This window comes from Taudactylus pleione, unplaced genomic scaffold (genome assembly GCF_031769625.1).
Source record: "Taudactylus pleione unplaced genomic scaffold, aTauple2 ptg000682l, whole genome shotgun sequence".
NCBI classification, from domain to species: Eukaryota; Metazoa; Chordata; class Amphibia; order Anura; family Myobatrachidae; genus Taudactylus; species Taudactylus pleione.
The window spans coordinates 2,483,699-2,500,991 of NW_028285084.1; the positions used below are offsets into that span (position 1 = coordinate 2,483,699).

The following is a 17,293-nucleotide window of genomic DNA, read 5'->3' on the forward strand; positions in this document are numbered from 1 at the left end:
AAAAGCTGCAAGGGCCTGGAGTGGAACTGGGCATATTCCACCATGTGAAGGTGGAAACCTGCATTACAGAGTGGACTGATACGCTGTGATCGTAGAGCATTTTGCGCACCTGCAAATGCAGAGCTGAAATCTTTTCTACTAGATCCTCTGCGCTTGAGAATCCAGGAGCGCTACCAGATGTATCATACGCTGAGTTGGAAAAAGTGACGACTTTTTCCAATTGACAATCCAGCCGTTCTCTTTTAGGCAGGCCCCTGTCAGCTGTAGATGATGTGAAACATCCTGAGACTGTGCCAATATCAGGAGGTCGTCCAAGTATGGAAGTATCCTGACTGAGATAAGCAGTCATGGCTGCCATTATCCTGGTAAACACCTGAGGGCTGTGGACAGACCAAAGGGCAATGGTAATATTGCTGACGAACAGCAATATTCAGAAACCCTTGGGCAATTGGTACATGCAGATATGCATCCTTTATGTCCAGGGAACCATGAAATCCCCCGGTTCAAAATGCCAGCATAATTGACCGTAGGGTCTCCATACAGAACTTACCTGTTGAAAGATTTCCGATTCAGAATAGAATGATGAGACCCATTTAGCTTCTGAATCCAAAACAAATCTGAGTAATTACTCCTTCCTTGTTAGCCAAAGAAACCTGGATTATTACCCCCGAAGTTAACAGGGCATGAATGGTCTACTAGAGGGCAAGGGTCTAGATAGAATCTCATGGAGGAGTTGTGCAAACAGCCTTCTAGGCATTAACCCCTTAGGAAGATGTCACGTAAGAATTCCCAGTAGGGAGGGGGATTTCCCCCCTAATGCACTCTCCCTGTGGGAGAAGGTAAAAAGACACTAGTCTTTTTGGAATCTGGAACAGTTTATCTGGAGGGTTCCATGTTTCACCCATAAACTCAGTGAGCTGTTCAGTTTGAGGTAATGTAGCCTAAATTACCTTCTGTTGTCTGAACACCAGGTTTAGATGGGCTTCAGGAAACGGTACTTCATCTTCTATAATGAGGATTGAATTAACCGCGACTGCTAGAGAGGAACATTCACTAATGAATGACACTCATCCTCTCTGAGTTAGGACCAGAGGGAGAAACCCATGTATCCTCTGCCTCCTCAGATGCTATATCAGATTCTCAAAGCAGGGTGGATTGAGAGGATGGTACAGTCCATTTATATGCTTAGACAGCTGATGCCTTATTCACCTGTAACATCCGCTGATAGATGCTAAGCCAGATTTCTGAAATGAGAAACATAGCAGGCCGTAAACCACTGTGGAAAATCCAAAGTGGGAGGCAGTCCACTAACTGAACCATAACCTGACACCAGGAGGGCATATAACAATCCACATACAGTCCATCCTGTATGAAATCCTGAGATGCCTACTGCATAGGATTTGCATGAAACCAGCACAGAAACACAAGTTTCCTGTCTACCCTTTGTCCTGAGACATGGGAAATATTTGTGAGTAACCTACAACAAGTGTAGGGTTAACAATGCAATGTGACCCCCTTCACAGATAAAAATAAATGTGAAGTACTCTCTAACCCCTATACACCAGGTGGTTGGGGGTTAGGAAAAAACAAAAGAAAACAAAAACTTTTTTTTTTCCGTCCACAGCAGAGTTAGCATAAGTCACATAAAATGCATATAATATATTTTGCAAAAGGGCATTAAAATCAACTACCTAAAGACATCAGTTTGGTAGGATCTACATGCATATAAATATATTTGCAAATTGGCACTAAATCACAGTCACATTGGTAGGATATAGGTGCAATGCATACAAATATACTTTGGCACTGAATCAACTTATACAAAAAAAAATGTTGGTAGGACTCCAGTGCTGTATACCTTGGTCCTAAGAGAAAGGTATACTCAGACAGAGAGAGACCAAATCTCCCCTAAGCAAACACTCGATTGCAGCTGAGCATCTACAATCAATTAGGAGAGAGAGGGATGTGCAGCTCAGTTTTCACAAGTAAGTGTGAAATACAATTTAACCCTTACACACCTGGTAGTTGAGGATTTAAATTGAGCAATAGCAGTGATAGTTATAACTGACAGTCATAAATAAAAACTTATGTATGCTAAGCCTAAAGGAAAACAGAAGTATAAAGGTAACAAATGTAAAGTACATAGAAAACCCCCGTACCCTGCCTGAGGGATGAGGAAAAATAGCAGTGATAGTTATAAGTGACAGTTTAGAAATAAAAAGCATGCTAGCACAAAGTCACATACAATGCAGATACAACTTTGAGTTGCAACTGGGCTCTGAATCGGCTACTCAGAACCCTAACAGTGTTGATTGGTAGGATATAGAGCGCTATATGCCTGGCTCCCTGGGGGAGAGGTATACAGGGAGATTCCAACACCTTCTAAGACCAAACCGCTTTCACACAGCACTGAAAAGATGTCAGTGAGTGTCTCATATACAGAGGTGGGCGAAGCGACCCAGGCACACGACACTTCCATAGCCTGAAGTCGGGGGAGGGCTGCTGAGGTGAGAACTTACCTCTCCTACGCTGCACAACCAACCAGGAATGCTGGCCTCCTAGCAACAGAATGCGTCTGAAGCCCATCCCTGGCACCAAGCGATATGCCCCAGTGGTTTAGTTTGGTAGTGGACAGAACCGGAGCCTCACTGCAGCAACCTCCAACATATCCCCCCGTTGGAAGTAAGGACTGCCTCGCTCTTACCTGACTTCCCCGTGACTTCCAGTTGCAGTCCAGGCTGCAGCATCATGGCTAGCGAGCTCCGCCGCGACCCTGCCGAAATCACCAGACCACACAGGTTAGCGGTGTTGCGGCGCCGGCGAGGTAGATGTAGTCGCAGCACAGGCATCTTAATAAGACGCCTTGCTGCTAAACTCATAAAAATAAATAAAATTAGCATTCCACAAAAAATGTTAAATATATATATATATTTTTTTTCTTGTGTGCGCTAGCTACACTATTATTGTTTGGTGACACTGCCAGCTAGACCGCAGTTTATCATCCATGTATTGTGACACTGTAAGTCGTAGCGCAGTGTATTCTTATTCATAAAAAATCTTGTGACACGAAATGGTAGTGCAGTGTGTTCTTTTCTTCATAAAAAATCTTGTGACACTAAGTGGTAGCGCAGTGTTTTACTCGAAAAATCTTGTGACACTAAGTGGTAGTGCAGTGTACTTTTCTTATTCATAAAAAAATCTTGTGGCACTAAGTGGTAGCGCAGTGTACTTTTCTTATTCATAAAAAATCTTGTGGCACTAAGTGGTAGTGCAGTATACTTTTCTTATTCATAAAAAATCTTGTGGCACTAAGTGGTAGTGCAGTGTGTACTTTTCTTATTCATAAAAAATATTGTGACACTAAGTGGTAGTGCAGTGTGGTTTTCTTGTCTTATTCATAAAAAATATTGTGACACTAAATGGTAGTACAGTGTTTTACTCATAAAAAATATTGTGACACTAAGTGGTAGCGCAGTGGGTTATTCTTCATAAAAAAATATTGACACTAAGTGGTAGCGCAGTGTGTTATTCATAAAAAATATTGTGACACTAAGTGGTAGCGCAGTGTTATTCTTCATAAAAAATCTTGTGACACTAAGTGGTAGCACAGTGTTTTCTTCATAAAAAATCTTGTGACACTAAGAGGTAGCGCAGTGTGTTATTCTTTTCTTATTCAGAAAAAATCTTGTGACAGTGGTAGCTCTGTCTTATTCTTCATTAAAAATCTTGTGACACTAAGTGGTAGCGCAGTGTTTTACTCAAAAAATCTTGTTACACTGGTAGCGGAGTGTTTTACTCAAAAAATCTTGTGACACTAAGTGGTAGTGCAGTGTGTTATTCTTGTCTTATTCATAAAAAATATTGTGACACTAAGTGGTAGTACAGTGTTTTACTCATAAAAAATATTGTGACACTGTAAGTGGTAGCGCAGTGGGTTATTCTTCATAAAAAAATATTGACACTAAGTGGTAGCGCAGTGTGTTATTCTTGTCTTATTAATAAAAAATATTGAGACACTGTAAGTCTTTGATGCCGCAGTGTAATATTTAAAATTGGTTCAAATTGACGTGTGTCGTACCTCACTTCATTCTTGTTTGTTGATATGGAGAATGATCAGTTGAGAGGAGTGCAGGAACCACATGCTAGTGCTGGAGCTGCTGTCAGTGCCACCAGTCATGACGATACTAGACCGTCTACATCATCTACTAAAGCCGATGCCCAAGGGCATACAGGACTTAAGTCAGGGCATCTAAAATCAAAGAACCAATCTTTTACAGTGGTAAAGAAAAAAACATCAAAAGGGAAAGTTAGCTGCAGAAAGACATATAAAATTGACAATATGCCTTTCACCACATGAAGTGGCAAGGAAAGGCAAAGGCCTTGGCCTTTATTTATGACTGGTGGTTCTGCCTCTTATGATGATGTAAGCCCTTGTAGAAACAAAGTGATAAAAACACTTTTTAGATGTTTTCAGAGATTGGTTATTGCAAGTCCCAAATAAGTAGGCATAACAGTTCTCTTATATCAAAAATTATTATTTATCTGGAGTGTTGACACCGGAATATAATAGTTTCCTATCAGATATTTGTCAGGATTAGCAGAGGCAAGAAATTGTACTTTTGTTGTGTATTCACATATGAAACAAAACAGATCGGTTGTTTCACAACTTATACTAAAGAAACAGACGTTATCAATTAAATTAATCAAGAAAGGTGGACCTTTGTGCAGTTAAATACTGCTTTAGCCCCATATGCTGTCAGTCTTGAAAAAGTCTGTTTGAATTGAGACTGAATGCATTGACATCTTAGAGAGCTATCTTGTGCCCAACAATACTATCCGGAGTATCTGGAGCAGCAAATTTATTCCTGCTGCACTCTCCCCAGAAATACCCAGCAGTGATCACCGATGTATCCAGCCGGACTATCCACAGCACTATTGTGACCTGTTCAGTATCGGCTGAACCAAAAACAAGTGGCTATCTCCTCATGTTCAGTGAGTGGAGCAAGGCTACATCATGCCGCAGATTCAAGAACCTGGGCAGCGGTGAATCACACTGACTGGGGGTGTGAGAGCTGAAGAGTATAATACTATCCAAGGGGAAACAAACGTCGGACAAAGTCCGTATAAATCTGGGCTGGGACGCCAGCACAGTTTATTCGATCCACCTGTATAAGGTCTTAATATTCACGTTATAAAAACTTCAATGTTCTTACATCTTTTACACTCCGGATGAATAATAATTTTTGATATAAGAAAACTGTCATGCCTACTTATCCGGGGCTTGCAATAACTGATCTCTGAAAACATCTATTAAGTGTTTTTTATCACTTTGTTTCTACTTTTATGGCTACTTAAATGTTTGTTTAGTATTTATGTGAATTTGTCTATTGAACAAGATAAAGTGTTATTATTGTTACTATTTCTTGCTGCAGTTGTATGTTTAATTTATTTAGATACTATATCAAAGGAGTTTTTCCTCAAAAGGATATTGGGTATAACCTAAAAGTTATTAAGATGATTACAATGCCCACATATAGGCAGATACCTAACGCAGTATAAAAATTTTTGTTCTTTTAAATCCCTGAGGAGAGTCTAAATGTGTCGGCGGGTGCCATGTGTGAGCCTGACCTTTCCAATACTGTACTCAAAAAGGAGCCTCCTTCCACCACTTGTGCATCCTCTGCAAATGTAGGGATGAGCAGCACAAGTCAACATTGCTGACATATCCTCCTCATCCTGGAGCACTTTCACAGAAGCATCCTCAATTTCTATTTGTGTAGCTGACGCTAATAAGGATGTTGATGATGATGATGTTGTTTGTGTAAATCAGGCCCCAGTGGAAACAGTTGTTGCCCATAATAAGGAAAAGCCCATTGTCATGTCTGGGCATAAAACAAAAAAATCCACTTATGTGTGGAATCATTTCTACCCAAATCCGGACAACAATTGTCAAGCTATATGTAACTGTTGTCGTGCCAAAGTAAGTAGGGGTAGGGACCCTAACCATCTAGGAACCTCCTCCCTGTTACGTCATCTACAGCGCATCCATCAAAAGTGTTTGCAAAATTCAGAAACTTTGGCTAAAAAAGTAACAAGCAGTCCAGCGTCAGCTAGCTCCCTTCTCTCTGCTAGATCCAAGCACCTGGCATCTTCACCACCAACACCTTCATCAACAATATCCTCAGCCATGATCAAAAGAAGTCCTGCATCCAATTTGATAAGGCTAACTCAGTCCTCCCCTAACCTGGATTCCTCAGAAAAATCCTTGAGCACTATGCCTGCTGCTGGTAGTGGATCTTCATCCCAGAAAGGGACCAGGAAGACTACTAGAAGCAGTTATAAAAAACAATTGACTGTTAATCCTTTGCAAGACGGAGCAATTATGACAGCAGTCATCCAGTTGCACAGCAGATCACTGATGCCATAACATCTATGCTGGTATTAGATCTGCATCCAATATCCACCATTAGTGCAGTGGGTTTTAGACATTTGAGGTCCACTGTCCCCGCTACCAAATCCCATCTAGGTTCCACTTCACTAGAAAAGCAATTCCCAGCCTGTACAGGGACGCTAAAATAAACTTAATTAGTATCCTCTAAAATGCTGTTGTATCCACTGTCCACTTAACCACAGATATGTGGACAAGTGGAACAGGGCAAACGCAAGATTACATGACTGTAAGAGTCCACTGGGTGGGTGTATTGCCTTCAGCAGCACCAACAGCAGTAGCAGCATCTAACAAATGCCAGCTCATTCAGAGGCAGGCTACCCTGTGTATAACCGGTTTCACTAAGAGGCATACTGCTGACAACCTCTTAGAAAAATTCAGGGAAGTCATTGCAAAATGGCTTACCGCATTGGACTCTCCTTGGGATTTGTGATTTCTGACCATGCCACCAATATTGCGAGAGCATTACAGCTGGGTGAATTCCAACACATCCCATGTTTTGCTCACACTATAAGCTTGGTGGTGCAATTTTTTTTTTTAAATGGCAGGGCCGTGCAGGAGATGCTTTCCATAGGCCACAAAATTTCTGGGCATTTTCCCCATTTAGCAGGTACATGTAGAAGATTGCAGCACCTGTAAGAAATGTTGAATTTTCCCTGTCACCAGCTAAAGTGAGGTGGAACTCCACTCTTTATGTGCTTGAGCGGATGGAGTAACAGCAAATAGCCATCCAAAGCTACACAAGAAAGTATGACTTAGGAAGAGGAGGGGGACTGTACCTTATTCAAGCTCAGTGGAAAATACTTTCTGTGTTGTGCAGAGTGCTGAAACTCTTTGAAGTAGTCACCTGTGAAGTGAGTTCAGACACTGCCAGCTTGAGTCAGGTAATTCCCCTCATTAGAGTGTTGGAAAAGCAGCTTGAGAAACAGAAGAAGGAGCTGAAATGAAGCAATTCCACTAAGTATGTTGGACTTGTAGATCAAGTCCTTTATTCAATTCGCCAGGATCCAAGGGTTGTCAAAACCTTCCAAACAGAGCAATACATTTTGCTCGATCCTAGGTTTAAGTCATACATGGTGTTTTTCTTCCCATTGGACACAGATCTGAAGAGATGCAAAGAACTGTTAGTCATCAAATTTTCAGCTCAAGCGGCAAGTGATGTAGCGATGACTCCTCCAGTTTCTCCAGCAAGTGCGGCTGCCAGGCAAAAAGTAAAATTTCCCTAAACAAGACCCACTGGTAACACAACCAAATTTTGACATCTGGTCAGGTCTAAAAGAATTGCCTACAATTAATAAGACCTCTACCGTGACTCCATCGGATGCGGTCACCATTCAAAGAATGGTTGAGTACTATTTTAATGATAGCGTCCAAATAGGCATGTCAGACAGTCTGTTTCACTACTGGCAGGAAAAAAAGGCAATTTGGAAGCCCTTGCACAAACTGGCTTTGCTTTACTTGAGCTGCCCACCCTCCAGTGTGTACTCAGAAAGAGTCTTCAGCACAGCTGGGAACCTTATCAGTGTTCTGTGTAGGAGGCTACTTCCTCAAAATGTGGAAAAGATGATGTTCATCAAAATTAACTACAAATTTCACGAGAAAGACCTTTACCACAAATTACATCCAAAAATTACAGAGGCACCTAAGGCTGTAATGGTGGATTCAAGCGGAGACAAATTAATATTGTGTAAAGAAGATGTACCCACTGATGATGGTGAGGAATCGGATGATGATGGTGACAACAAAGCCAGTTTGTGCTCGGAGAGATCATTGCCAGCAATATCAGCTGCCCGTTTGTAGCTTGTTTTGTGGGGGTCCAAACAAACCAATCGCTTTAGCCACAATTGGCAGTGCCTGTCGGTGAAATGATTGGTTTGTTAAACTGTGCATGTCCTATATACAATATAAGGGTTGGTGGAAGAGTCCAAGGACAATTCCATCTTGCGCCTCTTTTCTTTGCATTATGTGCTGTTTGGGGCATTGCTGCCTGACATTTTTAATTTATAGTTTATGAAACTGCCATCCTGTCTGCCACTGCTGTGTTGCAACAGTTTAATAGATGTCCTATATTTTTGCCAAATCCAAATTCAGATCCAAAACACAAAGAAGATCCAGATCCAAAACCAAAACACAGGGGTCGGCGGACATCCCTAATAAAAATACTTTATTACTTTACTACATTTTTTTTCTGAATTTCTCAATATCAAACATTTGGCCCAGGGGTGCCGTGTAAACAATACTGATACTCTAGCGTGCCATGATTTGGAAAAGTTTGGGAACCTCTGATGTATACTGAGACTAATAATATACCTTTTATCTTGGAGATACTTATTCCTGCCACATAGGAGCAGGGCTAAGCTGAATGAAACAATTTGTAAATATGGAATGCGTGCATCTTGTGGTGGTTTATGGGACTCTGAGGAGGTAATATAATGTATAGCATAATGCAATGACTTTGCTGTAATATAGGGGTCTATTCACTAAGCAGTGATAAGAGACAGAGTGAAAAGTGATAAGGTGCCAGCCAATCAGCTCCCAACTGTTATTTTTCAAACACAGCCTGTGAGATGGCAGTTGGGAGCTGATTGGCTGGCATCTTATCACTTTTCACTCTGTCTCTTATCACTGCTTAGTAAATAGACCCCATAGTGTAGTGCACGATTCACCGGTTTTATCATTGAAACTCAAGAGGGCTAATATGTCATGCAAATCATTTTTCTTTGCAAATATTAATACACAATTGTGAAATCCATTTATCAGTGATGCACATGTGCCGTTGATTCAATGTATTATTACTAACATTTCTGTTACAGCTTTCTCCTGCTAACAGAGGTAAAACATTACACATTTGCTGCTGAAATTCCTGACAGTTATATTATAATCGTTTGTTCTCTTACAGCTTGGTGCAAGAAAACCCAGAGGTTGCTATGGATTCTATAGTTCACATGACACAACACATATCACCCACTCAGAGAGCTGAAATTGTGCGAATTCTGTCAACCATGGACTCCCCAACATCTACATAGAGCTCTTGTTACTCTCACGGCTCAGGTCAACAGAGATGAGCCTGAGCACAGACTGTATGTTACAACCTTATTTATGTGACTGATTGTGGAAAATCAGAACCCAATAGGTCTTTGTAATGATAAATGCTGAAGTGGAACACATTGTGGATTATAATATGAACTCTTACATTTGTTTACCTTGTGGTACATAAATTGTGGAAAACCAGAACAAATCTCCGGTAGATGAACAGAAATGTACTTTAGTTCTGGTAGATGAACAGAAATGAACTTTGGTTCATAGACATAAATCACATCTCAATCCACCTATCACACATCAACTGCATACATGCCTACCCTCCCGGTTTTCGCGGGAGTCTCCCGATTTTTCGGGTAACCCCCCGCACCCCCGGAAGGGTAGGCATTTCTCCTGCATTCTGCCCACTTCCTTGTGAAGTGGGCAGAATTAGGAGAATACCCGCGGCAATCGCGGGTCTCCGTGAAGGGGGCGGGGCTTAAGCTGTGATTCTGCATGAATCACAGCATTTGGCCCCGCCCCCTATGTAAATTGTGCCCAATCGCGGCAATTTAACCGCGAGGGGGCGGGGCTTAATGACGCGAATCGCCAAGCCCCGCCCCCGTTGGCCCCCTGCTGCTTCTCTTACCCGGGCTTCTCCCGGGAAGAGAATATTAAAGGTAGGCAACCCTGATCTACTGTATGTGGTCCCTATTTTCCCATCAGGACTGGTGTGAAGTGTGTAGTTATGGATGTCAGACTCTGTTCTCAAATGATTTGAGATTATAATCCTCATTGTTTATTCAGAAATAATGTAAAAGTAACTAGGTTTAATGCTTAATGTTTGTAGGCCTCATTTTCTCCTATTCTCCTCTCCGTTTTTTAGTCCACAATAGCACTTAGGCCTTTACCAATTGTAGTAACCTTTTTATTTCTTATACCTGTTAATATGTTATGCTAAGTTATCGTACCATTTTAAATGTAAAATAATTAATACCACTGACTATGTTGCTATATAATTATTTAGTTTTTTAGGTGTATTCTGTCAAAGGGAAGATCTGCTTCTGCTATCTGAGTGATTGTGTCTGCCTGTAGAATGTAACTGTACATATGTTGTGCAGTCCCTTTATGCACCAAGCAGCACAGTACATCCTGTTGAATGTTAGACGTGTTAGTGCAAACACTTCCCACACAAAACATGGGCTTTCCCTGACATGGTTAATGTTATCTGTTACACTGGGACAAGCATATAAGTGTTCCTGGTGCATTTTCTTACCTGCTCAGTGTTCAATATGGATCACTCTGCATGGAAAGTGATGTCCCCTCTTCAGACTCCTATAACACGTTTCTATCTCTTCTCTATAGAACCATGCTGTCATCATAGAGAAGGGATAGAAACTGGGATTGGTAAAACCCAAAGATGCTCTCTACACACTGCCATACATACGATGTATTTACATATAAATTATTGCCCAATGAAACATGCTATTAAAATAAATATATCATTTTCTCTTGCTAGGGGATTAAACAAAATAATTTAAATTTATGAGGTCCTGAAGGGGTTAAGAGACTTTCTCATCTGTACCACATGTTTAACAATTAAATAATTATTATTATCATGATTATTATAAACAGTTATTTACATCTACATATACACAGTGCTTTACAGAGCGTATTTAGTCATTCACATCAGTCCCAACCATATTTACCTGTTGTGAGAGGCTCCTGAATTTTTGGGTAGCCCCCTGCACCCTCGTAAAAGTATGTGGATCTCCTGTATCCTGCCTCCTTCCTAGTGAAATGGTCAGAATGAGGAGATAATTGCTGGGAATCGTGGCTTCAGCATTTAGCCCGGTCTCTCCTCGCAGTCTCGCGATTTGCTGCAGTTTGCCATGATGGAGGTGGGGCCTAATGAGAGATAACCCAGCCCCTCCCCCTGAAGTGTCCAGCGCTGTCTCCTCTCCTGGCATCTCCTGGGGAGGAGATTAACAAAGTCGGTAACTATGGTCCCAACCCTTGTGGAGCTTACAATCTATATACCCTATCTCACACACATTACAATAGTGTTCATTTTGGCATAAGCTGGAAAAGAATCCGGAACACCCAGATGAAACCCATGCATACATGGGGAGAACATAGAAACTCCATCTGAATTTGCCAATCACCTTATGTAGACATCAGATCATGGCCTTTGTTTATTGGGTAAGATTAAAAAAAGCACTATAAAAGGGTAAGCCATACACAGCATGTTTGCAATCTAAATTAGGAGAATCTATATTTCTCCCTGAGCAGCTCATATTACAGCATCTCATTACTAGAAATAACAATTGTGTAATATTCATTGACCTTTGTGAAATAACACTCCACATCAAATTATACAAATACATACTGAGAAATGTGTCAGTGCCTGTCTGTGCCATGTCAGCACTAAATTAAAGGACACTTCAAATGTTTAAAATATATCAAATCCATCTCTCCATGGAGTATTAAACACAATTTATTTTCATTTGCTCAGGTGACTGCATCTCTTATCAGTGGTTTCTGTTTCTCATTGCCACTCATAAGTATTGGTAGCCCCAGCAACAGCAAAATAAAAATGTATCTACTATCTAGTAGTTTGGAGAGGAAGGCACATTGGTATTACCTCGTATGTACAACAGAATATAGCATAGCAATTCTTGACTAAAAGTCACAAGCCCTCTATACTTTGTACACACGTTAGAGGTGGAGCAAAGCATAATTGTAATGGCACGGAAAATACAATACTGTAATCATCATTTACATGCTAAATCTTAAACACAGAATTAGCATAGAAAAATAGCATTGAGTAACACAGTGATCTGTTAGTCATGGCAGGAAATAACTGTTAGCTGGCAAGGACTTAATAATGGATAGCCACATGCTGTCATTTGAAAGATTAGAGTTGCGCTGGTTTTGTTTTTTTGGTACAAAATAGAGGAACAATTAAATTTATAACATTAAAAAACATACAGAAACATATTATTCTTACTGGCTATTAGTTTAAAAATGCATTTCAGTGGCTCATTAATATTAATCTTTGTTTTCAGTATTTTAATATTTAAATGTTTTATATTTTTAGCACAATTTTTTAACTGTTCATTTTTGTACATTTTTGTTTTATTTACTATTTTTACTCAGTTGATAATCGAGATTAAACTCTTTATTATGTTTCATTCTCTCTGAGCCTAATGCCAAGTGAGCTTTGCTATCTGAAATCACTCTGTGTGTGCCCTCAAAAGTGGTCATAGGCATATGCGGAATTTGCACCCATACATATCTGTGATTCTACGACTTATGTCTGCATGTACCTGGATAGGCAAGAAAGAGATGGACAATTTAAGGGGGGGCAGGTAAAGACATGATTTCAAACACATGCAGATGCCCCTGAGAATATTATATATGGGTCATACAGGGCAGGTGCATATAATGGATGAGGATTACTGTCCCCAGCACTAAATGCTTGTTATTGGCTGTGTGTAACTGCTTCGCTGATGTGTGTTTGTGATTTCTTTGTCACTAAGGCATACATTAGTCTCTTGTGTGCATGTTTTAGCAAAAACATTTAATTTTTTTTTGTACACTAGACTTTAAGTTGTTTTTGCTGTATGTGAGAGTATTTAGCACTTGTATTGAGGCCTTATAGGGAATGCATTTGTTGCATATAAAATATATGGCAAAGTCTTATGCGACATGTGCCTTGCATAAAACCTGACGCACATGCTACGGTTTCTGACTACCACACATCTTTATACTGTTTCTGCTTTGCATATGGCGCAATTGCAGCTTTTATTTATTTATTTTTTAACATTTGCTGGTAACTCTGCATTAGATCATCTGGGTCTGATTCAGATTTGGGAATAAAATAAGGAATAGCAAGTAATTGTGCACCTGGACAAACCATGTTGCAATGCAGGGGGTGCAAAATAAATTTTTTTGCATGTGGGGTAAATCCTGGCTGCTTTTGCATGTAGCCCACAAATACTGGACAACTTTATTTTTACTCTACAATTTAGATGTCAGTTTGGACACAACCCTCCCAAGCATACTTGCTTACTCTCCCGATTTGGTCGGGAACCTCCCGAAAGTCAGGTGTCGCTCCCGACCTCCCAGAAAAATAAACATGCCTCCCGGCCTCTCCTGTCCCCCCCGCAATAGCACCGCAAACACCCGCAGTGGGGGGCTGATGACGCGATTCTCATTGAATCGCGTCATCATGATCCCACCCCCTGCTCCACAATGCCGAAAATCACGGCATTGTGTAGCGGGGGCAGTGCCAAAATCACGCAAGTATGTGACTCCGCCCCCAGCCCCGCCCCAAATGGCATGTGCCGTCCCCATCACACCCCCTTTTGCCGCCCCCCGCCCCCCTGCTAAGCTGACCTGGCTGCCTCCCTCCCGGAAGGGGCAGCCAGAATATCGGCAAGTATGCTCCCAAATCTAACACTCTGCACATTTTACATCTGCCCCACCTGCAGTGCAGCCATGGTATTACCAAGGTGCACAGTTACTTTGGGTACACACTAGACCATGTGTGCCCAGACCAACCTCAGCAGCGGCGGGATCCGGCTGAGGAGCCGGAGTCTGCAAGTGCATACACACTTTCCGATGCGTGGAGCGAAGGCGGGGGTCATGCTGCATTCAAAAGGATGCCCTCGCTAACTGCATCCCCCATCAGCTCTGCAAGTAGGGCCGACAGAGGATGTCACTAACGACTTGTGGGAGCGCACATAGTCACCGACATAGTGGGTACACACTAGACGGTGTACCCGATACGTCCAGATCGGACGACATATTGACTAGTGTGTACCCAGCGTCCCTTGCTCTATCTTACTCTATTCCCAACTCTGAATCAAGCCCCTTTGTTTTTAAAGACCATGGGGTATAATCACTAAGCAGTGGCTTTTCAGCTGTTCAGCCTGAGCGATTTTATAATATTAAATGCAAAACCAAGTCTGTATTGTTTAATATTATATTATTAACAACAAAGAAAATAACTCCGGCGCTTAATAGGAAATAAATATATAAACTTAAATTTAAATGAATCTCAGCTGCAGAGAGTTTGGATGAGTCTGTGAAAAAACTCACCCTAAAAGAAAGAACAAAAAAGAAATAGATATATTTATATTTCCTTACATGCCTAAACACAGATGGCAGCAGGACATTTTAATTAGGGGATAGTGGTATTTAACAAATCGAGATAATACCATTATTATATAAGGAACTTTGCACGAGAGTGACTTTAAGCAATTGCTATCAACTTTTAAGCTCTCAGTATGCATTTTTTTAGAGGTATCATGTGATATATGTAAATTTTTAGGTTCATTTTCATTTATGTGTATGATTAAATATATTGTATGTTTCAGTGATCGAGTCCTGAAGAATTTCTGCATAAGCAAAGGTTGCTGTGACTTATCTGCCAATTCACACTTTTTAGTTGATTTTTATTAACGCAGAGGTTTTATATATAGAGTTTTTTCTTTATATATATATCTATTTCTTTATAATATTATATTATTCTCTATTAAAATCTAGCAGGCAGACCCAACAGCAATTTGCAGTTTTGAAAAGTTGACGCTTGGTAAATATACCCCCATCACACGGTTTATTATTTTCTCAGATTCCTTATTCTTTTTTCTGCTCTTTCATCTGAGTACTTCACCTTCTTATCTCACTGTGGGGCCCATTTATTAATGATTGCATTTGCAATGTGATCTGGGCATGATATTAATGCCCATGATCGCATTGCAAGATGTGATCATAGCGCCAGTATGCATCATCTGGTACCCGAAGGGACATGGGCTCAGAAAGGAGCCCAACCCTGCGATATGCAATGAGAGCACATGCGTGGCTGCCATAACCCTCCCTGGCAGTTACACCCCGAAACTGGTGTTTTGTAATTGTGCTTGGAGCCCTAAACTGGTGTTTTGTAATTGTGGTTGCAGCCCTAAACTGGTGTTTCGGGGAATAAGCAGCAAATATTTAATGATAAATGGGTCCCTGTGTTTCTTTTCCTGTTTCTTTTCCTTCTCTCCTTTTATAGCCATAGGTCTGCATTCCCAATGAGTTTAGGCAAGGCCAGATTAACAAATCAGGCGGATGGGACGACAAACCCAGGCCTCCACATAAAAATAGGCCTATCATCAAGACAGCATGGCCCAGCTAGGCCACACGGTCAACAATAAATCATAATTATTGTATTTCTATTTTCCTCACATTATTATGCAATGTTTGTACTGTTACATATCTAGGGAGATATTGGGGCTGGTACAGGTGGTGTACAGGCAGGGCCGCCATCAGGGTGGGACATCCAGTACTCCTGTACCGGGCCCGGACAGCTGAGGGGCCCGGACGCCTGGCAAGCAGAGTTAATTGCTAATTTATTACCCTCATACAGGACAGCTGAGGCTGCTAAGTGCTGGCCAGAGAGTTCTATGAATGAGTCATCACTCACTGCTCAGCAGTGTATGATGACTCATTCATTAATGAACTCTCCGGGCAGCGCTGCATGATCAGTGTCCTGCTTCTGTTACTGTGATCAGGAGCAGCTGCAGGAGGACCAGCTTATATAATAAAGGTAGGAGCAGTGGCCCCCTCACAGACAGGTCCCCTCTCAGGACCCTATCAAATTAGTTACTTCAATCACCTCTGCCTCCATAGTTGCTCCACCCTCAGCTCTCCTCCTCTCCTCCCCCTGCTCTCATTGGCCAGATATTGTGTGCACTGCACTGAGGAAGGAAATGTGAGAGAGCAACTGCGGTGCACATACAGAGGTACCTCTGCCCCATCCCTCCCTCCTATACAATCTGCCCCATTGTCCCCTGTACTATGCCTATCTGCCCTCCCCTCCCCCTCCTATACAATCTATCCCCTGTACTATTTCTGAATGGTTGCTGCTATTTCCAAGTTGGAGAAAGGACCTCTTTGACGTAGACACCACGTGACCGCTGCAGGAGGCTGGACCGCTCCTGCGTTACCATCCACTAGGGCATAGAGGGGGAATAAATATCTGTGGCGAGCCCTCCCCCTTTCAGGCCGAGTCACGTGGGTGTGACGTCACAGGGCCATCAGCCCTGTATAGTCTAGACCTAACCATTTCTGAATCCTGCTCTGTCCCCCTCCCCCTCCTATACAATCTGCCCCACTGTCCCCTGTGATATTCATGAATCCTGCTTCTGTCTCCCCCCTCCCCAAATTTCTATCTCTGTACTCTCCCCATATGTGTCCATATCTGTGCCCCAGTTCCCTCATAGCTGTGCCTTTGCCCCCTCTCCATCTCTGCCTCTGCCCGCTTCCCATTTTTACTCTGCTCCTATCCCATCTGTGTCCTTTACTCAAGTGTGCCTCTCTCTATTTGCACCTCTGCCCCCTTGCCATGTCCGTGCTGGGCCTGATTCAGACCCGGTCGCTAAGGAGCGATCACTCGCTGCCGGGCAATTGTTGCTCAATGTGCATGCATCTAATTCACAGTGCGCGTGCGCAAGCCAGTCTCTGCGATGGGAAATTGTGCACTCACAGCACACAGACTGGCCGCTACTTTGAGTGACAGATAGTGTCGTTTGTGGGTGGGTAACAGGGGAAGGTGCTTGTAACGGGGGAGTGTTGTTGCGAACGCAGGCGTGTCAGGCCAACAAAACGCTGTTTAAAGGGCGTGCATAATTAGCAATGTAGCGTCATTGTACACATCACCTCCATGTGTTTCAGCCAGCACTGGCCGCTCGCTATAGCTGTGGGTGGTCACCCACAGCTATGCGAGCGGCCAGGAGGCCGAACTAAAAAAAAAAAATGCCCTGATTCAGAGCGAGCGCT

The 17,293-nt window shown here is 42.1% G+C and overlaps 1 protein-coding gene across 1 annotated transcript in view; it reads left to right on the forward strand.

Annotated features, from left to right (window-relative positions):
- The window catches only part of ACACA (acetyl-CoA carboxylase alpha), a 532,248-nt gene extending 519,746 nt beyond the window's left edge, over window positions 1–12,502 (forward strand). The window contains exon 55 of the mRNA XM_088455952.1: window positions 9,348–12,502. Within this exon, the coding sequence (XP_088312078.1) occupies window positions 9,348–9,474 (127 nt within the window). The 3' untranslated portion in view covers window positions 9,475–12,502. The remainder of the gene's footprint in view (window positions 1–9,347) is intronic.
- Window positions 12,503–17,293: the final 4,791 nt, after the last annotated feature.